The sequence below is a fragment of the Perna viridis genome, chromosome 13 (genome assembly GCF_037379345.1).
Source record: "Perna viridis isolate PV_CMFRI_1.1 ecotype Kerala chromosome 13, ASM3737934v1, whole genome shotgun sequence".
NCBI classification, from domain to species: domain Eukaryota; kingdom Metazoa; phylum Mollusca; class Bivalvia; order Mytilida; family Mytilidae; genus Perna; species Perna viridis.
In genome coordinates this window covers 19,035,836-19,060,439 of record NC_142457.1, presented here as the reverse complement: position 1 = coordinate 19,060,439, position 24,604 = coordinate 19,035,836, and the positions used below count along the sequence as shown (strand labels likewise).

At 33.3% G+C, this 24,604-nt stretch overlaps 1 protein-coding gene across 3 annotated transcripts in view; it reads left to right on the top strand.

Moving 5' to 3' along the window:
- LOC148599840 (uncharacterized) overlaps positions 1-24,604 on the top strand; it is a 51,501-nt gene that overhangs the window by 19,456 nt on the left and 7,441 nt on the right. Inside the window, exons 1-15 of one of the 3 annotated variants that reach the window (XM_088559464.1) lie at positions 507-730; positions 3,067-3,133; positions 4,468-4,596; positions 9,249-9,336; positions 10,419-10,555; positions 10,987-11,090; positions 13,005-13,169; positions 14,113-14,343; positions 16,339-16,407; positions 17,974-18,059; positions 18,876-19,136; positions 19,689-19,728; positions 21,260-21,358; positions 22,286-22,572; positions 23,521-23,626. In XM_088559464.1, coding sequence (XP_088415590.1) covers positions 626-730; positions 3,067-3,133; positions 4,468-4,596; positions 9,249-9,336; positions 10,419-10,555; positions 10,987-11,090; positions 13,005-13,169; positions 14,113-14,343; positions 16,339-16,407; positions 17,974-18,059; positions 18,876-19,136; positions 19,689-19,728; positions 21,260-21,358; positions 22,286-22,572; positions 23,521-23,626 — 1,974 coding nt within the window. In that variant the 5' untranslated portion in view covers positions 507-625. Of the gene's footprint in view, positions 1-506; positions 731-3,066; positions 3,134-4,467; positions 4,597-9,248; positions 9,337-10,418; positions 10,556-10,986; positions 11,091-13,004; positions 13,170-14,112; positions 14,344-16,338; positions 16,423-17,973; positions 18,060-18,875; positions 19,137-19,688; positions 19,729-21,259; positions 21,359-22,285; positions 22,573-23,520; positions 23,627-24,604 lie in introns of those variants that run through there. The other 2 variants (XM_088559462.1, XM_088559463.1) reach the window with 2 other exon arrangements.

Below are 24,604 nucleotides of genomic sequence, written 5' to 3'. Positions count from 1 at the left end.
AGGCCAGGTAATGTTATTACTACATGGAAATGCAGGACTCCTGGGACAAATAAGGCCAAATTCATGATATAGTTATGATAGCCTCAAGGAACATGGTCTATGTTTTGATCTTGTCAGAAATGAACAGGATTTTATCAATAAAAATGTGCAGTTTCTAGGCCTTGGATTGTTTCAGAGATTGGAGAGGGTTAAAACCTTACTGACAATTGTTAATGTACATATTCATAATAGGATTGTGATATTCAGAAATTCAATTGAAAAATTCTTTATGTTCATGCTTGAATTGAATTTCATTATCGTGATATTTTGTTTGTGATAACTCTATATATAGAAGCAGAAAGGTCAAGTGGATGATTGTTTTACTTTTGTTTTAAAAGTGAAAGTGAAAGTAGAAAAGACTAGAAGGGAATTGTAGTTGAACTATCAGGAGAATAGACAACTTGGAAAAGAATTATCTTCGAAAAACTAACTGCATTCATTCATATTGTAATCAACAGTTATTGAAATAATAGGGAATATAATTAACTTAATAGTACCAGGCTGGTATATACATAAACTTTGTTGATTATTATCTCCCCTTTTCTGCGGCTGCATTGAGTGTTTCACACGCATGGATATAGTATAAATGCTTCCCGGCGATGTGTACTATTATTCCACCAATTCATTCGTTCTGTGTGTTCAGCAGAATTCTGATGATACCTCAGACACTGAAGAAGCCCCAATAATTAAGGTAAACAGAATGAAAATTGTACAGGGGTCAAGATTAACTTTTTGAGGCCAGTAGCCACCTGGGCTACTAAACTATAAAATCAGTTAGCCCAGAAAAAAAGTTGGTAGCCCAAACTTTTTCGGACAAAATTTTGGTACGTAGAAATACTTGTTTGAGGGTATTAACTATTTGTTCATTGTTGAAGACCCTCATGCAACATCAAGATGCGGAATATAAAAGCCCTGTTCCTTGATAATTTTTGTTTTTTTCACTGTATCGTGTGATTTGTTGTCACACACACATTCACTCCATAGCCTCCATATTTATATGCATCGTGGAAAACAATAAAATGTGCAGTTAAAGTGAAAAATGTGCTTTGGATAATATACCTCTTTCAATGAATTAAAATTATACAACCAATTCATATAATTTCAAAACTTTTAATACATGAAACAGTAGACTGTTTGAATATTCTAGAGATTAATTTTGTTCAGATGCTGAACAAATTAGTCTCTAGAATATTCAAACAGTCTTGCAAAAACAGAATCCTCCTCTAAATCACTATCACATTCTGACACTTTTTACGAAATACTGGATGCAGAAATTAATAAGCAATTCTAAATAAGATAACATTGGTTATGAACGATTTCCATATTATTAAAACTGGTTACCGATAAAATTTAACTAGGGACACTACATTTCCGATTGAATGGTAACCAGTTAAAACTTTAGTTACAATAATTTTGTTTTTGCAATTCGCTAGCTGGGCTACTAAAATAGAAAAAATCGTCTCTCGTGCACATTTTTTTTTTGCCATTGGCGAGTGGGCAACCTATAATCTTTTCCCCTGTTGTACATTAACATGCATTAGATCTGAATTTCATCCACTTTTTCAAACATGGATTTTACCGTATTTTTATTTTACTGTATACTTACTTATGGTTTTACCAATTTTTACTTTGTTGACCTTATTAAATCTTGTCTGGTGCATTAAAATTATACTGTGTAACCTATTACAAACAAACACATGCTGTCTTAGATGAAGGATTGGGTTTTTACTGGTGTCACTGTATTTTGGTTTAAGTCTATCACTTTTAATAGTCCTTGTGTAATTATTAAAGGGTCCATACACTCCATATTGACCTTATAAGGATTACTAGAAATTATGCGGGGTTTTCCAAAGAAGTGACTGTAGGCCAACTGCATGGTTCAAGTACACAAGTCTTTTTCTTTACAACTGTATACAGCATTATTAAGTTTTGACCCATTCATAGCTGTTTTTAGTTGGTTCCAGCAAAAATTATGGAAAACCCTGGATTATGTAATTCTTCTAATCTCCTTTTATAACTGGCAAGGGAAATATGGCAACATGTAGATGTCTAGCAGTTTGCTTCATCCGACATAGCCATTGTTTTACAGTCTATCTTTGGCAATAATCTCATAGTTTTATCAGTACTGCCTGTATAAATTGCAAATAGAATGCAACTTGTTTGAGTAGAATAAATGTTGACTTTAAGGTAATTAGCTTACTTTTAATAAGGGGAGAAACGTGGGGGAGGAAAAGAAACATATTGATTTCTTCTATTTTCTGCAACTATTGATTCAGGTTGCTGTGTGATGTTTCAAATTTATATTGTCGAATAAGACTTGAAAAGATTCTGATCTAATTAGATAGTTGACACTGTGGCATAAACTAATATTTCTTGGCTATTTATAGATATTTAACCATATGTGTTTCTGTGTAGAGTATTACAAGTACCAGCTGTGCTACCAAAGGCTTTCTGTAAACTAACTAATTTCTTAAGCAACTTTTTGCCCCTAATTTAGCAAGCAAGAAAAAATGTGGAAAAAAATCACTGTAAAATAGAAAACATCTAATGAGAGACTGTTAAGATGTTTAATTAAATAGCCAAGAAATTGAATGAACATCCTGAATCCTGAAAAAAAGGTATTGGTAAAAATGAATTTGTTGACTTTATTTTGAACTTTTGTATTGGATTGGATTTTCTGTACACAAGTTGTGCAGGAACTAGAATATTACACTGTTACTGTCTTTGTGTTTCATTGTTACTAAGCTACATGTACATGTATATGTACCAGGTATAATCCCCACACAATGATTTGTTTTTGACTGGTCCATCAGTCTGTCAGTAATCAATTTTCCCATGAAGATAGTTGGATCACGACTATAAAAGCCATTTATGGGGTATCATTTTCATATAAATCCTTCCCTGTACCATTTTTTTCATGGAAATCTATCATTTTATTGGCCTGAAATGACGGACTTACTGGTAAATTATCTCTTTTGACAAAAATGACTTGATGATTCTAACCATGTGTGTTTTCATTTCTTTCAGAAGACAGGATTAAACCCCAATGCTTCAGTATATAAACCTGTTGATCAATGGGAAGTCAATGTTCACGGTAAGTTCTGTTGACATTTCACTCCCTCCTATTTTTCTCAACACGGATGCTTTAGTTGATCAGTAGGAAGTCAGTGTTCATGGTAAGTTCTGTTGACATTTCACTCCCTCTTCCAATTTTTTCCAACACTGATGCTTTAGTTGATCAATGGGAAATCAATGTTGGTTTGTAAGTCTTGTTTCTTTCTATATTTCTCAACACTGATATTTTAATTATTTCTGAAGTGAGAGAGGTTAAGGGTTAGATCACCGCTTGAGCCGTAAAAAAGTCTTTAAAATTTGTAGTAGCTGCTTTTTGACCAAACACTGGGCTTATATGAAATAGACTGATGATTGGTTGTCTTAAAGTCAGGATAATATAACTGAGAGGGATGACATGCCTATTTATTGGCTGTTCCTTCTCTGATCTATATTTTGTAGCACATTAAAAATCTAGCCAAGTGATTTTGACTAGTACAAAACTGGCTCTGTTTGATGGATTAAATGTTTTTTTTTTCCTGCAATGCATGAAATACCCGGTACAAGAAGTTAAAACAACAATCAAGTATGCTTTTGGACCTTCTTATGTCAATCTGAAGCTAATCCATTTATAAGGTCCATAAGTGTAAGTATTTGTAAGAATCAGGCAAATTGGAAAAAATGTCAAAACCTCATGGATTGGACAATAAAATATCACTCAAGGATCCTTTCTCTATATGAAAAGGCCATTATTAGATCTCTGCATCATTGGATTTGCTCGTAAATTTTTCAGTAGAATGTTTAAAAAATGAGGTTTTTGACAGAGTTATGTGCCCTTTAAATGTTCATTTGCAGTGCATTTCAATGAAACTATATCTTAATGCATCAGCATTATATGAAGAATCTTGATTTTTTTCCCTTTATTCTGATCATGCAAGTAGTCAAGTTACACTATCAAAATGATGGTTTTTTTTTCATATTATGTTCACCAGCTGCATGATTCTTACAAAGACTGACACCTAATTGAGTTTCAATGTATTGTACTGAAGGTCCAGGACCTATGTTAACGAGATTTGAAAAGTCCTGGGTCAGAAATGGAGGGACCTATTCTTATTTGAACTCCTGTCAATTAATCAGTCTTCCTAAGATAATAAAGCTGATCAAGAAGGAACGTATATACATTAGTGAAACAATTATCAAAAAAGAAGCAGCATTTTTTCTTTAGTATGATAACATACACTGATATATCTTGCTGTATTTTACATGTGTTGCATTTAAATTTATGTTTTTATCATACCTATTTGCCAAATCATTGATTTACATTCATTTCTACTGTTTTTTTCTGAATTTAATTGTCATCTTTTTAATCATTTTTAGTTGACTACCCATACACAAATGGTGACGTAGGAAAAGAAGAGGGAGGGGCATTAACACCAAATCAGACTCCCCTCCCTGACACTTTGATAGACAACCAAATGGTGTATTACGAACCCAATCAAAATTTAGGTAAGTAATGGTGGAAAGTGCAGTGATATTCAGGGATGATTCCGCAATTTAAAATCTGGATTTTACCATTTTGATTCTCTTTTTACTGTATATTTACTACCTATTTTGTCACAGGGATGATTTTTTTCTGCTTTTTAGCAGAATACACTATTTCAAATCCAGATTTTACTGTTATGATTCTTTTTTACTGTATATTTACTTCCGATTTTGCTTTGTTTGTAGATCTTGTAAAACCATCCTTGTTGCCAATTTCTGCTTTGTAGATCTTGTAGATCCAAAAAAGAGGCATGTCTCATCCATTACTCTTCCTATACCACTGAAATGGTTTGATTACAATTTTCACAGAATCTTTACTGCTTATTCCCATTGTGTATCTTCTGTTTAAGATTTTGATCAAAATCAATTTGGGGGTTTCACATAGCAAACCATGAACTTTGTCTTTGTGAATATGGGAACAGGATAATTTCTGAATTTACAGTACAGTGAATTTTCAACCCATATTTTGGGGCCGAAATTGAACCCCATTTCAAAAGAGAAATATGCTTCAAATTTCAGCAGTGACATTCCCAATTGTGACTTAAAACATTGTTTTAAAACCCTACTCTTCTGTATCATATTTGGGTCCCTTTCCAAAAACTGTAAAAAAATCACTGTAGAAGTCATAATAACCACCCTCTCAGAAATACTTTAAATGTATTAATTTTAGCAGTTGCTAATTTTAGCTGATTCGGTCACATGTACATATTTAAGGGTATCATTTTCCACTGTTTCCCCCCAAAAAATTGTAGGTGTTCTGTAGTGTTAAATATCAATTTTGCAGGTAATGTTTTTTGTGCTTTTCTGTCCACCACATAGATAGAAAAAATGAATACATTTACAGTACTCTGAAGTTGTTTGCTACCAAACTTTTAATTCTGTGGGCTGCTCTCTGCATTTCTTTTGGAAACTGATACTAATCTTGCCCATCCTGCTGTTCTTTTACATATTGGAAAATTATACACCTGAAACGGCTCATATAACTTAATTTCATTGTATTTCAAGCATGTTTGCTTGGAGCTGTTTGCGTAGAGCAGCTGTTCAGTGAGAAATTTCATAGGTTTGTAGCCCATTATTGTAAAATTTAATCAACTAGCATGTTCTGTATAATGTTTTATGCATCCTTTGAGGAAATTGATGCCAACATACTTTTAAAGGAAATCTGTCACAGTTGAAATTTTCATAATTTTCATTTCCTGTACTGGAAGTTCAGTTTTTTATTCATTGGTGGTTATCAGATGAGATGATGGGAATGATAGGACTTCAGTGTTCATCATTTTCTAATGCTTTGATGATTGCTGAGTGTTGTCAAGTTAGAAATACTATAGGTAAATGAACTGTATTTCAAATATATTCATTTTTATGCATGTATATAAAATTTAATAGTCCTATTACTTTGAAAGTACTTAAATTCATGGATACCAAATTTTATGGGTTAGGGAAGAAACACAAGTTTGTGGATTCTTGAATTTTGGTTTTAAGGTTTTCTGCATACACATCAGTGGAAATTTCCTTTTTGTTGGGTACCAAATTTCCTGGTGTTGCCTACCTACTAAAACCAAAGAAAATTGGCACCTCATGAACTACAGTATTTCCACAGTATATCAAAGATCTATGATAACTTAGAGAAATCTTAGTAATGTGGTACAAAGTTTTTATTTTCAAGGTTTAAAGCCCTCTTAATTGTTTCATTACTTTCTATATTCCTTGCTTGAAAAGTGTAAGGTATGTAATGATGATAGTGTCTGTCCGTACATCCATCCCAGTTCTATTCTGCAAGTCCTCTGAAATCGCTGAATGGAATTTGCTAAAACATTCACAGAAGAGAAGGTCTGGGTATCTTTTCTTTGCCCTGAGTTGGAATAGTATTTACATACACAGTGTTTCCTAGTTAAGACCTCAAACACTGAAAAACGGGCGGGGCCTTAGCATATGGTGTGTTATCTTAGCTGTTTATTTATGATACTGATGCAAATAATATGTCAATCCAATCTGCAATGGAATGCGTTCAGTAATGCAAAATAAACCTCTGAACAGCAGGAACACAGATGTTTAGAAAATATGGCTGAATTAATGTAGGACAGTGATAACATTAAATAACCAATGTTTCTACTTAGCAAATCATTGAAGATTCAGCACTTCATGTCCATGCCATTCCATGAGTCAATGCTGTAATGATCAGATTTTGGATCACTGGGGCCTCTTGTTTTATGCGCACACAACAGATTTTTCGTTCAGCAACCTGTTAATAACTGATCTGTAAATCAACATAATAATCCTGTTATAGCCTCTCCTCATTGTCTCTCTCATATGTTGAATTAACTATTGATTTTGTCATAAAAGTGCTTTGAATATGTGACAATGTAGGCCATGCCTAGGTAATTATGTGGTTTACTCTGTTGTAATAGGAAATCATAGGAATCACTATATAATTGACAGTATAGGCCATGCCAAGATAATTTTGTGATAAACTCAGACTGTTGAATTCAATTTAAAATTGCCAGTGCAGGCCATGCTAAGATAATGGAGTAGGTACTCACTGATGTCACTTTAGAATTGACAATATATGCCATTCTGATATTGTTCTGAGGTTCAAAACTTGAAGTAAATTATAGAAGTTATTCCAAACTTAATCTGTTAACAGTTGTTTGAAATTAGAAGTCTTGTGAAAAACTAACAATATAAATGTTTAAAAGATGTTACTAAACTATTTTGAAAGATTTGGCAGTCCTTAAGTTTTAATTTGTGTTTTGCCAGTCACTTCAAATTAGTGTATGTCTAGAATCGATCCATAAACTCCATCTATCGTGTGCAACATAGAAGCAAATCAACTTTGAATAAGTAGTCAAGTCATGTTCCTTCTACATATAATTCATTGAACGTCTTAAGACCAGTCAGCTGGTGATTGGACAAATAAACACAAGTCATAATTGAGGTTATTTATACTTTTTCAAGTATGAACCCAAAAAATTTATTTAAATTTATTTAAATTTTTTATAAACATGTCGGAATATGTTTTAACCAATGTGTATAGATACCTATATGTATAAATACATCACCTGTTGCCAGCTTTCAATCGAAATGGATAACTTTAGTTTTGAAGATTCTCATCATTATAAACATGGTACATTGTACATGTACATATAATTTTCAAACAGTTCAAATTTACCTTTGAAAGTGGAAGGTTCAGGACTTTCTAATGTTCAAATCAAAAGTCATCTTGAGAAAAACTGAGTCCTCAAAGTGTCAATGAAAATGGGTTGAGGGTGTTGGACTTCCAAGGTAATAGGTCTGAAATGGAGAGCACTGTACGTTGGTCCCGAACTAATTTTACTCCTGATGAAAAACAGCCTTTATTTCAGGGATAGATGATCCGAGACCTCAAATCCTTACTGAATTGTATCCCTCTTTATAATGATAAAAAAAACTTAAAATTTATTAACTTTTGCTTGAATAGACATCATTTCCTTATCAACACAAGCTGTAGTTGAACACTGCTGCTCAAGTGAATTCCACAATGCATTGTAGAGTTACAATAAAAATGCATTATTTTTATGGCCATGTTGGCAAAGCAAATTAAATGGCAGTTTGGCCCAAGCCTTTAATCTGTTTTATCATCAAACAAATTACAGTGTAGTCTAACCAACCTGAACCCCTTTTGTATTTCAAAATTTGTTCAATCTAGACAGGCGTTCAGGTTACAAAGGTGAAAAAAAAAATTAATGAGTAGTCTATGTATGAATTGTGCAAATTCTGTAAAATGTGATACACTCCCCAAAAAAGCCACACATTTTTATTTTTGTTATTAAGTTGCTTTATATGTCTATATCATTAAATGTATAATTATTCATTCCTATCTGTCTGCTCTTAGGAGATAATCCACAGTGAAAATCCAACAATTTCTACTGTATTTTAGTGTCATTTACAGAGTTATCTCCCTTAATTTTGAATTCTACAGTACATTCTATATGATTTTTATTAGACTTGCTACAAGTCTAGATTTTTCTCTCCTAAGAACAAAGGTTATATTTCTGTTTACTATAACATTTTAAACAAGATATGAAAAATGAAAATATGTGGGCTTTCCAACCTTTAATCACATTTTGCATGATTCTTAGCAGGAGTGCTACTTAAGTGATGAAAAGGTACTTTCAAAAATACCTGGTTAGACAGGTTTTTGTATTAATTTGGGTTCAGTATAGACAGGCTGTATTGAATATTGATTGGTTGATTTAGCCTTGAGTGTCTTGACATAACAGTCTTGCTCTATTTAGCATTGCTAATACATATGTACATGTAGGGTTTTATTTGTTATTTTCTGTCATGTACATTGGCTGATTATGGAGATATTAAACTGCTGTGTCCATTTGTCCACATGTCTGATGATTCTGGGTACATTTATTTGCAGGTTGGATGGTTGTACTTTCATGGAAAAATCCTCACATTTTTCATGGATGACTTCTTAGGTTTTCTGAGGAATGAAACTCAGTAATGGGAAAATTCTTCTGCAGGTTTGACTTTGCATGCAATTTTTTTTTTTTTTTTTTTTTGTAAAAAGGCTCAATTCCATTTTTAGATTTCACAATTCAATAGATATTCTCTTTCTCAATTTACAGATAATGGGGAAGACCCACTTGCTGAACTGGACGAAGAGGAAAAAACCAGACAAAGAATAAAAGGTCAACTAGAGGCTTGTTTATCTAGGTATGATTGGATTTTTTTTTAACTCCTAGGCCCTTCTTCTTTAAAAGAAAAAGTTGGTTTGTTGTTGCCAGAAGTATCAATGATTATTTACAAAATAGTGGCCTGAGTCATAGTGATGAACAATTGATAAGGTAGACTATGAGATACTTGCCATTTAAGTGTAAGTATTTGTAAAATCTGTCAAAATGGGAAAAAAACAGAAACATGCATGCCTAAACCGCACCGATCTGACAATGTAATTACACTCAAGGATGCTTTCCCTATTTGAAAAGACCATTACTTAATCTGCATCATTGGCTTTGCTCAGAAATTTTTCAATAGATTGTTTTTTATATGCCCTTGAAATATTCATTTTCAGTGCATTTCAATGAAGTCAATTTACTAACATAATATGGAAAATCTAATATCTCCTCCTAATGTCTTGGTTCAGAAATGGCAAACAGTCAAATTACACTTTGAAAGTGGTGGTTTTTTTATACCACTGTTCATCCACTGTTTCATTCTTACCGAGACTTACACTTAATTTGAACTATAATTAGATATGTCCTAATTTAAAAAGTCAAGAGGTAGGAAAAAAAGTGGAAACAAAATTACCACAACCACAGCATGTAGTATTATCTGTGTAATTGCTTAAATTTGAATAGTGTTAATAACAGGAAGTTCATTTTCTTGAATCAGACATGATTTTCTTCCACTTTAAAACAGAATTCCAATTTTTCTGCAGTTGTTATACATACTACTAGGTAGTTCATATTAGAGTGTTTAAATTAAATTCCTTGATGTTGATATTTTCCTGCCAAAGTAAAGTTTCCATAAGAAATGTATTTTTTGCTGTTACATTTGTATGTGGAAGTGTTAAGCACTTAGTCAGCCTTTTCTTAGAATATGGCAGTGAGTGAAACATGGTATATAATATACCACAAGTGTGACCTTTTCTCATCAAAATCAAGGTATCAAAAAAAATTTTGACACTATGTAGGTGTTTTAAAATCATTGATATGAACAATGCAGGGGCAGATAACTCGTAGCAAAAAACTAATTTTATCACATTGTAACCAATAATTACTTTCTTACTATTTCAGGGAAAACCTTGCCAGTGATACATATCTTCAGTCACAAATGGATGCAGATCAGTATGTTCCAATAGTAACAGTTGCTCAGTTGGAACAGATATCACAATTAACAAGTAACCTTGACCTTATTGTGGAATTACTGAAAGGTGAGTTTGGCATCCCCTTTTGGACTAGAAAATTTTAGACAAGTGTTCTGTTAGCTGGGTTCAACTTTAACTGAAAGAGTGTCTTGTTAGAGATGTTTTCAGTTTATTTAGGGTTTAAGTAAAACAGTATTAACTGTATTGCTTATTGCTACTGATAATTTCTTGGTTTAGTACATTTAAAAAGTTTACTAAGTTAGGTTAATTTGGAAACTACTTGTAATTTTAGTCTGTAGTTGAGTTCATATTGGTGATCATTTAACGAAGTTGGTAATGAAATTAGCAAAAGAAAATAAAGCATGGGTGGATTTATAGATGTGATTGTCCTCTGCTTGTTTAATTATGGTTTTCTTTATTAGGTTTTTTTTTTTTTTTTTTTTCAAAAAATGATATCTGAAGGTCTTGATCCTGAAGTACAGTTTTATTTATTTTAGAATGTCCAAATGTCCAGTTAGATGAGAAAGGAGAAAAAGTTCGACCAAACCACAACAGGTGTACTGTAATACTGAGAGAAATTCCAGATGACACACCTTTAGAGGTATAGTATAGGAATTAAAGGTGTTCTAAAGGAGTTCATTCGTGAATAAACAAGATTTATTGACTCACAAATATGGTGAAGCTCAAATGACTTTATTTTAAGTTTGTGAGTGAGTTGATGAGTTCATATACCAATTTTTAAGTTTGTGAGTGAGTTGATGAGTTCATATACCAGTAAACTCTTGAACGGCTTTTATACCTTATAATTAAGTTTGTGAGTGAGTTGATGAGTTCATATACCAATAAACTCTTGAACGGCTTTTATACCTTATAATTTCACTCTTGGTAGAACATTTCCATTTTAATCATTTGAATAAAAAAACTACTTTACTGCAATATCAACTCAAATACAACATCTGTTCATCAAGCAATGAATAAAATCAGTCAATCAAAATCAATGGAAGTATGAAGCAACCAGAACTGGAATTAGATAACTTACAAACATCCTCCTGGTAGCATATGATTTGCCATCCCTAAAGTTACAAGTGTTAAAAGTCCCATAATTCTTGAACAAAAACTTGTAACAATGAACTAAAAAGAAGCTACCATCTTGTTGATAAACATTGCACTATAAAAAGCAGGGATGATTTTCTTCTGCTTTTTAGTGGAATTCTGCTATTTCAAATCAGGATTTTACTGTTAAAATTCTTTTTTTTTTAGGTCACCTGGCCAAAGGCCATGTGAGCTATTGCCATCACTGGGCGTCTGTCGCCGTCATCGTTAACAATTGTACAAAACTCTTCTCTGAAACTACTTGACTAATTAGAACCAAACTTGGTATGCATGTTCCATTGGGTATCCTGCATATAACTGATGATTTGTCAAAAAAACATGGCCATCACTACTAAAAGTAGAACATAGGGGTCAGACAGTAGTTTTTCACATATATCTCCTAAACCCTTATGTTTAGCTGAATTCTGACTGGGTAAAAGTGTTCAGTACGATGAGATCTATCTCTTGTCAAATTTTGGTTTTAATCCGTGAAGCCATGTTGGAGTTATTGCCTTTTTTCAATGATTTTTGCTATTTTTAATGTTATTTCTTTCAAAAATCTTCTCCTTTGACATTACTTGACCAATTGAAACCAAACTTGGTACGAATGTTTCGTGGGGTACACTGCATAGAACTGTTGTGAGGATTTTTGATTTGTTGAAAAACATGGCCACCATTACTAAAAATAGAACATAGGGGTCAGACAGTAGTTTTTCACATATATCTCCAAAACCATTAGGTTTATCCAAATTCTTTCAACAGCTAAAATGAAATATATTATTAGGACTACAAAAGTCTTCAGACTCCTTGTAAGAGTTATTGCCCTTTAAAGGAGAAAAATGACTTTTGTAATAGTTTTCAATCAATATCTTGAAAACTATGATAGATTAAAAGAAACTTTCAGTTGTTGAAAAGATCTTATGATAAGTCCTACCAAAGACTTTTTGAGTCATACTTGTTGGACAACTTCTTATTTAATTAATTGCCTATGAAAGGCAAAATTCAACCAGGTGAGCGATTCAGGCTTCTGGTATATTTACTTCCAATTTTGCCAATTTCCACTTTGTTTGTAGACCTTGTAAAAGAACAGGTTGAATGACAATAAGATGTTATAAGGTCAAGTTACATGTTTTGTATTCAAAGCCTTTAGGGGTTCATTTTGAAGTATCAATGATTATTTACAAAGTAGTGGCCTGAATTACAATGATGAAGAATTGATAATGTGGACTATGAGATACTTCAGAATGTCTGTTATCAAATGACAGGGATCCTAGTTTACCTTAAAGAGCAGGGGGTCCTTTACTTCTCCCAAGTTTCATATCAATGGTCTACTAGCCATTGTTGGCTAAAAGAGAATATTTTTTATTTTGTCCTAAGATTCATTGAAATATTGCTAATTGATTCTCTACCCTTTTGATTGCAGGAGGTGAAAGGATTATTTGCCAGTGAGAAGTGTCCCAAGTTTGCTAGTTGTGAGTTTGCCCATAATAGTAACTGGTTTGTGACATTTGAGTCAGACACAGATGCACAGATTGCCTACCAGTATTTGAGGGAAGAGGTGAAAACTTTCCAGGGCAAACCAATTATGGTAAGGCAATATAACACGCTTTCACATCTTACTAGTTCTGTTGGTTATGGCAATTGGAATTGAACTGGTACCGTATTCAGATCAAATATATGTGTACTTACGAAATAACTCTCTAGGTAGATCGTTGTCCTACATTATGTCCTACATACTAATTTTCACTATTTTCACGGTAGACTGGAAACTTAAAAAAATGTTACCCATTAAATTAATTTTAAACACTGTATAACACCAAACTTGTTTTGAAACCATAAAAATGATACCCGCAAATATGTTCACTTGACAGAATCTGCAAAATTAATACATTTACAGTATGCCTATGTGGTCTTTGTTTATAGCCTTTCAGGTTTTGAATTGCTCTAAATTATGACCTTAACTTCTGAATTTATGTTTCTACCCTCTCCCCTAATTATGTTTTTTTTTTTTTTTTTTTTTTTTTTTTCAAATGACCAATTTTAATGATCATTAGCCAAAATAAAAACATCTGATAGTAGTGGATATATGAAGTATCAATGATTATTTACAAAGTAGTGGCCTGAATCATAATGATGAACAATTAATATTGCAGACCATGAGATACTTTATATAGCCTGTGAAACTATGCAAAATTTTTTTATCAGAAAAAAGGAAGAGCTGAACCCATTGTTATAAACTTGTTGGGAGAATTATTTAGCTAACCGAGACCTTTCAACATTTTTGTTGATGAATAAGTAGACTACTTCAGTCGTATAAATTTCTGACAACAAGCCCAAGCTAAACAATTTTGATGAATTTATTTTGCAATCACTGGCATGTACCAAATTCTGCAAGCCTGCCAGCATTTTTACAAGGCATGGCTATCTGTCAATTTCGAAAACAGCTACTTCTAAATAGTTTGAATTTTAGACATATAGCCTCTAATATAAAGTCACCTATTATTAAATGATTATTCTTTGCCCACTTGCAGGCAAGAATTAAAGCTAAACCATTGATAAAAGTGACATATCCACGGAATGGCTACCGATACCGTAACCCTCAGCACACGCAGGACCCTCAGATGATACAACAACAACAACAACAACAGCCTGCACAACAGCAACCACAGACCGAGACACAACAGGGCCCTCAGCAGACACCGCAATTCCAGGTGCAGCCTCAGGTCCCTATGATGCCCACGATGCCTGGGTATGGTCAACAGGTATGTATCAGTATGAACAGGCAGACAGACACACACTATGAAAACCTGGTTCTGTTCCAGTGTTCTCTAACAGAAAGTATACAATATCATTTCAATAGACATCCAATATATTATTGCCAATAATGCCTAGATAAAGTAAGCAGATCTATTTCAATATTTACAGACATAGACACATAATACAATGTCCACAATACTTTTTATGATACAGTATGTTATAAGCAGGTACATTTGCAGAGGAAGAGACAAAATAATCTCCAAGGAAATCACTGTCCACATCTCTAATCTGGAGGTTTACATCAAGTCTTTGATTTCTGGTGTACTTATAACAAACCTGTTTTGTGTAAGCTTTTTCAATGACAAATTTTACTGACAATTTTTTTTTTTTTTTCAATAAGTTTAACTGCTGATTTTTCCAATTTCTGCTTATTTGTTGACCATGCAAAATCATGTCCATTATAGGTCTGTGTTTGACAGAATTTAGTGTGAATAAATGTGTTCTTTCATATGGATGCCTTTTGTACTGAATTGAACCTCCATGATTTCATATATGAGAAAGTGATTTAACGTCTTGTATATTTTATTGGAATTGTCAACATTTTCACAGAAAGAAGTACTCAGTTATATCATGAAGATTTATTTTTACGATGTAGATTTATTCTTTTGTAATTTTAGATAAAGTACATAAAGATTTTCAAACTTTTTTTTCACAGGCAAAGTGATAGCTGTTTTATGAAATGTATATAACTCTATAGTGTCTCATAAGTTAATGGCTTGAAATTGATTGTTTTATTTTATTTGTTAAATTATTTGTATATAGCATATTATTTGTGCAATCAATATAGGACACTCTAACAAATAAGTTTTTTTATTACTATTCAACCTTTACGAGTACATTTTACAAAAGATGGAATTAACACCTTAATTTTAGTGATACTATTTGATCATTATAAAATAGATTAGACTAAACACTAATGGATGTGTGAACAATAACACATTTATGGTTGACGACAAAGGTCAGTTATTGTACTGTACTTAAAATTATTGGGATTTTTCAAGAGCGGTGACTGTATAATTAGCAGGACCTGTCTGACAGGTCAGGTTTAAAAAAAAAATTGAGGTTCATATATATGAGAGGAAATTGTCAAATTTGATATGTAATCGGGTACCCCTGAGCTTATTATATGTACACTGAAAAAGATAGAAAAAAAGCAGGTTTAATACAGCTTAATTAGTCTGGGTTAAGTGAATCAAAGGCCTGATAAAGAATTGTGTTGCTTGTAACCTGATGTGGCGTAATGTTTGTAAGGCCTTCATGATAAAGAAAAAAAAATCATAATTGAGTTCCAATCATTTTATAATATACTTGACTTCCAAGTAAATGCAACAAAATATAAGAAAATTCTTTCTTTTATTTTTAAATCCAATTTACCTAAATTTGATAAGACATTTTGAGAAACACATCTTGTTATTATTTTTTGTTAGCTGTATTAAACACTAATAAGTCATAGGCATAAAATAATTGGTGAATTCTGCATTTACAGTAGGACTTGTGTTCAGAATTAGTCATTAAAAATATGCCCAGGCCAAATTTAAAATTAAGTTTGTTTTATCTTACCCTACCTATACTAAAAAAATTTGGCTTAATAATTTTATTGCCATTTTCAGGCAAGATTTTTAAAAATTTTTGAAACAACATTTTTCACTTTGATCATGGTTTTTACAAAATCATATGAAAAAAAAAACAACATTTTCCTTACAAACCTACCCAAAGCCAGGAGGTAGGATTGGGTATGGGGAGACAATCATTTTAAGTGTGGCCTCATCACTTTTTAACTGTTAAATCATGCATTTATTAGAATGTACCCTACTGTGGTTCCAGTTAATAGAGAGTCACATACTTGTACAAAATTCTAGACTTTAAATAACAGTGGTTGTCTATTTTTGTCAGTTTGCTAATGATATTTATCTTTTCTGTTTTTTTTTTTTTTTTTTCAGCCACTTCCATTTTTTCCAAACCCTAATTTAATACAATGGCAAACTAGTCCTATATTGGATCCCAGTATGGTGAGTGTCAAGAATGTAAGTCTAATAATAGGAATTTATTTATAGAATGTAAGGGTAAAAATAGGTTAGAAATCTATTGATAGAATTCAAGTGTAAACACAAGGCCTTGCTTATGGAAAGTCTGAATATAGAATGCTTTTGTGTTTTTGGGTTATCCATGAAGTTGGGGTTTACATGCAGTTTGCACATAACGTGGATATCGTTATGGTGTATCCATCTGCACCATGAAAGCTGATTTATTCAACGAGTCATTGTTTTCCTTTCCTCGTTTGTCTACCCCAGACTTGACTTTTTATCAGCAAGTCGGCGGGTGTTTCTGGAGAAGCAGAGGACGCTTACCCTACTGGTGCACCTGGTCCATGCACCCAGTTTTTAGTGGAGTCCGAGTTACTTATTTACTTTTGTTACTTTGTATGTATGATTTTAGTAACTTCATGTTCTTTGTTGTGTATGTCTGTTTTCCATGTCTGGTCTTTGTCCCTGGATTAAATTCTTTTGATTACCACTATAACCTAAGTTCCCTTGATTACTCTTGCAACTAGGTGGCATTTTTTGACACAAGAACTTAGAAATGCTGAATAATGGCAGTTTTGAAGACAAGACAGGAAATATCTCAGTTAGCCCATAGAGGTGAACGAGATGTGATGTTCTGTTGAGATGATCAAATCTGACATTATTCAGTTTATAGGTGATGTCACGGTCAATTTGATGTATTATTGTCATTTGAAATTACGGATATCTTTCAGTATCAAGGCAGTAACTTGAGGTACATTATCAGGCAATAAGAATGATTGATAAAATGATAAGGAGTTGCCTATAATAATTTATTATTATGGTGTAATTTACTAGTCTGGCCTGAAGTTTCATTGGAAGAATCTTCAAATCTACAATTTCAAGTGATCTAATTTGGTGAAATCGGTATAGAAGATGAATTTAGGAATATGTCCAATTTGATAATTGTATTTGCCATTGAGGAACAAATTTCTACACTATTCAGGAAGTCCTGAAGAAGTGTAATTCTAACATTAATATCAAACTGGATACTACAGATTTCACAGATATATGGTGAAACTGTAAAATAAAAGATAACTTATACAGAAATAACAGCTTATTACAGTGTATTCAATATCAGTTATATAAAAGTTGTTGAATGAAACTATTATTTTATGACTATCTTGTACGACATGTTTCAAAAGTCTTTAGACCACAGCCATTGTGAAACTCTGATAAACATATGACCAATGTCATAGATGTCTTTTCTTTTTTTTTTTGCATCATTGATGAGTTATTGCCAATGTCACCTCAGAATTTGGTCCATATGGTAACAGTTTTGTGGAACACATAGGCTGTGTCTTTCAAAAATTATGAAGAAATGAGCCCTATAAGAACCAGAACTAATTACAGAAATTGTGACATAAATGGCCAGTCCGTGGTAAAACGGAGATTAAATGGAGTGTAATTTATTTCCTAATCTAATGCATAGAACAGTAAAGATGGTAACATTGTGGTAATTATTTCATTGTTGGCAATTTTTAATAGGCTAGTTGAAACTAATGCATATTGCAGGTGCTAGCAATTAATGGTTACCAAGCAACCAGTGTCAAGCTAAACCCTTCACCAAGGAATCCAATTGGAAATATGAACAGAAATTAGTAAGTGTTAAAGGGTTATATGTTATAATGCCAGTTTCTAGCCCATATATTTACTGAAAAATTTATTTTAGCATACCAACTTAAAATACTAACTGACTTATTTTTGCGTTAAAAAGATGACTAAACTAAGACAAAAGAGATTTACAAGCTGTTTCAACATTTCCTTGTCAGAGTGATGTAACAAAATATTTTATGCAAATTTGATTACATATGTAAGTTTTGCAGACCTGTGGCTTTCTGATATGGACTTTTCAGGCTGTATGTTTCAACGAACTAAATATTTTGTCACAAGTTGTCTATAGAGTATAAGCTTTATTGTTTGAATATTGTTGACAAAATCTAAGAAAAAAAATGTATAAAAAGTTTAAACAAAACACACACATTTTGGTTTCATGTTACTTGTGGATGAACTGCAAAAACTGTTCTGTAGGCATGTATAAACTTAATAAATCCCTTTATCTTAATTCATGGCCAATTTACACCCTACTTTCTTTGGTGCAATGTTGCAAGTCCATCCATTCACATGTACCATAACTCCAAAATTCGTATAAAAGATATTAGTCATTTTTTTGTACTATGATTGCCTTCATGGAACGAAGATACTTTTGGTTTTTATTGTTTTCCAAATTCTTGTCTCAAAGTTACAGAACTTTTGAACACAGAGAAAAGGGGGCTGGTTTATTGTGTTGAAAGCTCTGCTGTTTATCATTTATATCATGAGTAAGATGCAGGTTAGAATTTCAAAAAAATGTTTCTTTGCAACTTCACATTTTTAAAAAGTATTTTGCAATCACATGTTATGCACTTCATTTTTAGCCGTGCCCAAAGGCAGACAAATCGTCTAGGTAACCCAGATCGAGGAATAATCGATAACCGCCCTAGTCAGGACCGACAGCCACAAAGTCATCGCACAAGTCCACGTATGTCGGAAAACACGATCTCAGGTCACCACTCGTACCAAAGCCAAAGTCGACGTACCTTGGACAACAATGCTAATCATAGTCACATACAAAATAACAGTATGGTGGATAATAATTCTAATATTACAGCCAACAGACAATCTGAAATTCCAAGCAGGTAATGCTGTAGGACCAGTGATTTTAATTTGTTACTCTTTTTCAAAAGTGCCCTCTCATATTAGATTTGGGAAGAAAATAAACTTATTATTCTTAATACATTTTCATCCCGGTGGGGTTGTTGTCTCCTCGACAAATACTCCATAGTAATTCTGGTTGTATTGATTGGTAGCAAAAAAATGCTGGGGCAAACTATGATTGAAAAGGAATTTTGCATGATTTTTGGATAATATTGCTAGGTGAAACAGCCTGTGTTCTGAAGTAAATAAATGGTAACAAAATCATAGAGGATTAAATGAAATTTTGTACATAACTAAGGTTTTGATCAGTGATTGTACGTATAGTTGACGAAAACACTAATATTATGGCAAATGGTTTGTGAACCCTTAGCAATCTGACAGGCTTAAAGCCAGAATCAAAATACCCATAATTCTGTAGTTAATGAATTGCGGAATAACAAGCACACCCAATTTATTAATTAACTGTTACATTACTGTTAATCAACAAAGACAAGACGCTTATTTAGTGAAAAAAACAAATTTTGTTTCTTCAGATATAAAAGTAGAAGGAGGCCACCAGGAAATGGTAATCCTGTAAGTACATTTATGATTGATGTTATTAAAGTAGAAAAAAACAAAGAATCTTCCTGCAAATTCTGTTCTGATGGATTGTAAAAGGTCTTATAATTGTCAAAAGTGAAAATAATTTTCATTGAACAAAAAAAAAATGCTCTTTGTATTTTTTATGCCCCCGCAACAATAAGTTGGGGGGGCATATTGTTTTACCCCTGTCCGTCCATCCGTAATTCTGTCCGTACCACAAGTTTTCCACGTTTTTTTTTTTGAAAATCCATGGAGATATTGAACTGATTTTTTGTATGTGTGTCTTTCATGATTAGTTACAGACGGAGTAAAAGTTTTGTTCTGCTACGCTGAGTTTTACCAAAAATATGGGCCCTGGACTTTAAAAATTTCATGGAAATAACAGTTTTTCGCACTTTTTTTGTAAACCCTTCAAGATATTGAACTGCTTTTTGGTATGTGAGTCTGTCATGATTAGTTACAAATCAAGTATTAATTTCATTCTTCTGCGCTGAGTTTTACCAAAATAATGGGCCCTGCACTTTAAAAATTGTATTGAAATAATAGTTTTTCACTTTTTTTTTGTTGTAAATGCTTGAAGATATTTGACTGGTTTTTGGTATGTGAGTCTGTCATGATTAGTTGCAGATTGAGTTAAAGTTTCGTTCAGCTATGCTGAGTTTTACTCAAAACCACATGCGGGGGCATCATTTGTGTCTCACAGACACAATAACACATCTGACAAAGTGCTTTTTACAATTATGAGTTATGATATAGCTGTATGAAGGTTAAATGTGGGGGCATCACTTTGTCTAGTTACTCATTGTATCATAGAAAAAATTATATGTGAAAGTTTACAGGTATTCATTGCATATCCCCCATGTGAAAAAGCATGTCAGTAAGTTCTTTTCATACATATAGTAATGCGAAACATTCAGTCATCTATATTAAGTAGTACTCCAGCTAAGAATCTCGCAAAATGTGATCCATGGGTAAAAAGTCTACTTATTTTTATTTTTTATATTTTGTTTGAAATGTCATAGTAAACAGAAATAAATGTGGTTTTTCATATAACCCGTGCTCTTAGGAGATAAAAATTATATAGAATGCACTGTAGATTTCAAAATTAAGGGATATAACTCTGTAAATGGCGCTCAAATACAATAGAATCTACTGTGCTTTCAATGTCGATTATCTCCTAAGAGCAAGCAGATTTGAATGAATAATTACTCATCTCATAGTATAGACCCATAAAACAACTTAATTACAAAAATAAAAATATGTAGCCTTTTTGGGGTGTATCACATTTTTCAGATTTTGCATGATGTTTACAAAGACAGCTACTTAAATCATTTAGATACTTTTGCACATATATTCTTAATTTTCAATCAACAGAATGTAAGTGAGGAATATTTTAACCCTTAGTCATAAGTTGGTTCCAAAAAGACTTGTTGCATATTGCTTGAAGTCTGAACTTAACCAACATGATATAAGCTGTAGATGAAGGAGAATCTATTGTCAATTTCCACTTGTTTCTTTGCAGAGATTATCACCGCAGGTGAACAGTGGGAAAGACAAACCAGCTGAGCCTTTCGACTACGAAAGCAGCAGTTTCCCTCCTTTAACAGGACCTAGTACCACAGTAAGATTTAACAGGAAGTTGGGATAAGGCTAGAAGATTTTTTAAGTGATTTTTGGATGTTGCCTATTTACTCAGCTGAAATTGTGACTCCCACAAGCGCATTTCTCTAAATTATTATCTTCCCTAGTGTAATCTGGGTTAAAGAATGTGTGACACATTTGCAGTTGCAAAATGAACTTAATTTAGGCAATCTTTAACAAGAATCTTGGTTTGCTGTCCCCTGTCTCCAAAAGAAATAACACTTATAAAATCTTGCTCTTAAAAAGCATTTTATTGAAAGTGTAGAAAGAATTTTTTTCTTTTTTAATGGAGAGAGAGAAAAAAAACAAGATAAAATTAGATTTTGTTTGTTGGGTTTAACATCCGAGCAGCAATATTTCAGCTATATTCAGATGATGTACATGAAGTTGATGATAAAATGAACATGAAATGAAAAAGGGATGGGACACAAGGACAATGGGGTAGCCTCCTGTGGCAGAGCCCTATGGTTCCTACTCCGGGAGAATACCACAGTAGGGTTCTTTAACGTGCGAGGAACGTGGCATCTTTCCCAACACGTTGCACCACTATGGTTTGCGGTCAGGTTTTCTGTATTATAGCCTGACAACCCCAGCATGTAACACGCCTGGGGTACCCCATTGAACCACCTGGGGCACACATCCCAGTTGCTCTGTGGGGAAAGCGCCTTAGCCGCGGCTATGGTTCTGAGTACTATTTAGTCGCCTTTTATGACAAGATTAGTGCTGCTGCAGGCCTATTCTTTTAACACCCGGACCTGCATGGGGCAGATAAAATTAGAGATCATGAAAATTGCCAATACCCTTAGAACAGTAGTGACCCATGATTTTTTGTCATTTGTTCTATATTTCTACTGTTTACACACATTAGGATAAGAGATTGGACTGAACATTGACTTTTCTTTTTTAGAGTGCTTCAACTTCAACTACTTCCAATGAAGTGTTTGAGAGTAAACTGTCAGATGTTGTTAAGGGCACTGCCAAGCCTGTTGTTCGTGAGACAAAACCTCCAAGCAACACCCCAACACAACAACCACCTGTTAGCCCAGTGGCTGCACCTCCAAGGCCATTATCACCTCCTCAGGCGAAGGATCACTCAAATAATTCCAGTAGTGCTGTAAATGGAAATTCTGCAATATCCTCACAGAGTAGTACACCTACAAGGGTCCCCTCACCACCCCCTGTCTCCCCACAGAAGTAAGTATAGTTACATGCCCCAAAATTTGAGGATTTCTGTAAAAATATGGGAAATTATAGGTGTCATAAAGTTAAAGTTGAGTATCGCAAAATATCAAATTATCAAGTCATTTAATTTCCAAATAAAATAAAGTGAATTGATATATTGCGATATTCAACTTACATGGGTTGTCCCCCCTTTTTTATCATGATTGTTATGGAATATTTGGCAGTTACACACACTGCATCTGCCATTGAGGAAATTCTAGCAATCGGCTGCATATGACACCGCTAGCTGTTGTGGAAGAATAAATAAAAAATGTTGCTACCTCACTTCTGACCAATTAGATTTGATAGACAAAGCATCACAAAAACACAACAACCAATCACTGCAGTGAACTTTTGATATCAATTTTTCATATCACATTGTCCATTGTGTGATATCACAAAATGTCTAGCTGTGTCAGTACAAATGACTTGAAATGTAGATAAAAAAGATCAATTTGTAGAGAAGAATTTTCTTTCAAAATAGCAATACCCATATCCTAGGTCTTTTAGTAAGAAAAGTGCACAGTCAAAAGCATTGCCCACAGCCACAAGGTGATGGGAGTTTGATTATGTTTGTTCCATCTCTCACAGGTGCCTTCTGAAGACACAGAGATGTATTTTAATTTTGTTGGGGTGTTAGATGACATTTAAACTTTTATTGTGAATGACCCCCAATTTGATTTTAGAACTAAAGTGATAGTGAAGACACTTCCAACTTTTTTTTTTTTGCATTTCATGGGGAAACATAAGCTATAAGTAGTTATCTTATTATATTAAATGGATACGTCATGAAAATCAGTCCTCAGCAGTGTTTTCTGGGCTTTGAATAAACACAATACAGTAAATAAAAAAAGAAAGCCTCATCTATCGTTTTACCTCTTTACCAAAGATCATAAAAGGATATAAAAATTTTCATTTCAGGTCTCAGAAACAAACCAATGATTCCCCTCCTCAACAGAAACTGGTCACTGAGATGGTACATACTCCTGTCAAAGTCGCTCCAGTTGCTGCAACACCCTCTAAAGTGGTAAGTCAGAAAAAAAATCTTCACCTTCCTGACAATTTTCGCGAAGCATCATTATTTCAGTGACCATTGATTTGCAATTTTTTTTTTTGTTTTTTTTGCATATGTTTATACCCTGCCGCTATGCAGAAGAGGACTTAGAAAAACAGGTGCCTGTCTGTTTGTCGATTGGTCACACTTGGCTTTGTTGATTCATCTCCTCAGAAAAAGATCTACTGATTACTAAAAACTTATTTTTTTACATAAATTTGAATATCAGTAAGGAATCATTAAGAAAACATGCAACAGGGAAGGTCTGTGCTAATACTAGGGGTTATTGCCTTCAGAGTTAGTAGCCTGCCTGCCAGTCCGAGACTGGCTATTTTTTGGCAGAGCTGGCTAATGTTAACAAAAATTTATATAGCCATATAGTAAATATATTGAAAACTTGTATTCAGGGTTGGCTGGAATTTGAGTGAGTTCCCTACCTTGTTGCTGTAACAGTTTAGGAATGAAGGCCAAAATCTGGCATTTAGATTTACTTAACTTAGTACAGAGCTGCTAACTCTTACTATTTGAGCATAAGTCTTCTGATTTTGGCCATTGAAACATGCTGAACAAATTAGGAAGAAAATCTTACAATTTCCAATCTTTTCAGCATTTAATGTATTTTACAATACAAAATGAACTTCCTGGCTTTCGATCGTACTTGTGTAGAAGCTTAATAAAACAAAAGTGTCTGCTCCTCACAAGATATCTTCAGCAGACCCTCAGTCTTACTATTTTTCCATAACCTTGGGTTGGCAGTTGTGTTAGTATATACCATATTTTGGTGTGTATTAATACACACATTATGTAGAAATCATTTCCAGAGCATTGGATGCATATTATGCATCAATATATAAGAATTGGCCACAAAATAGAAGATTTTTGTATGGAGAAAAAAGTGATTGCAAATTGTAAACAAACTGGAAGTGAAATGTTACTGAAAGTTTATCTAGT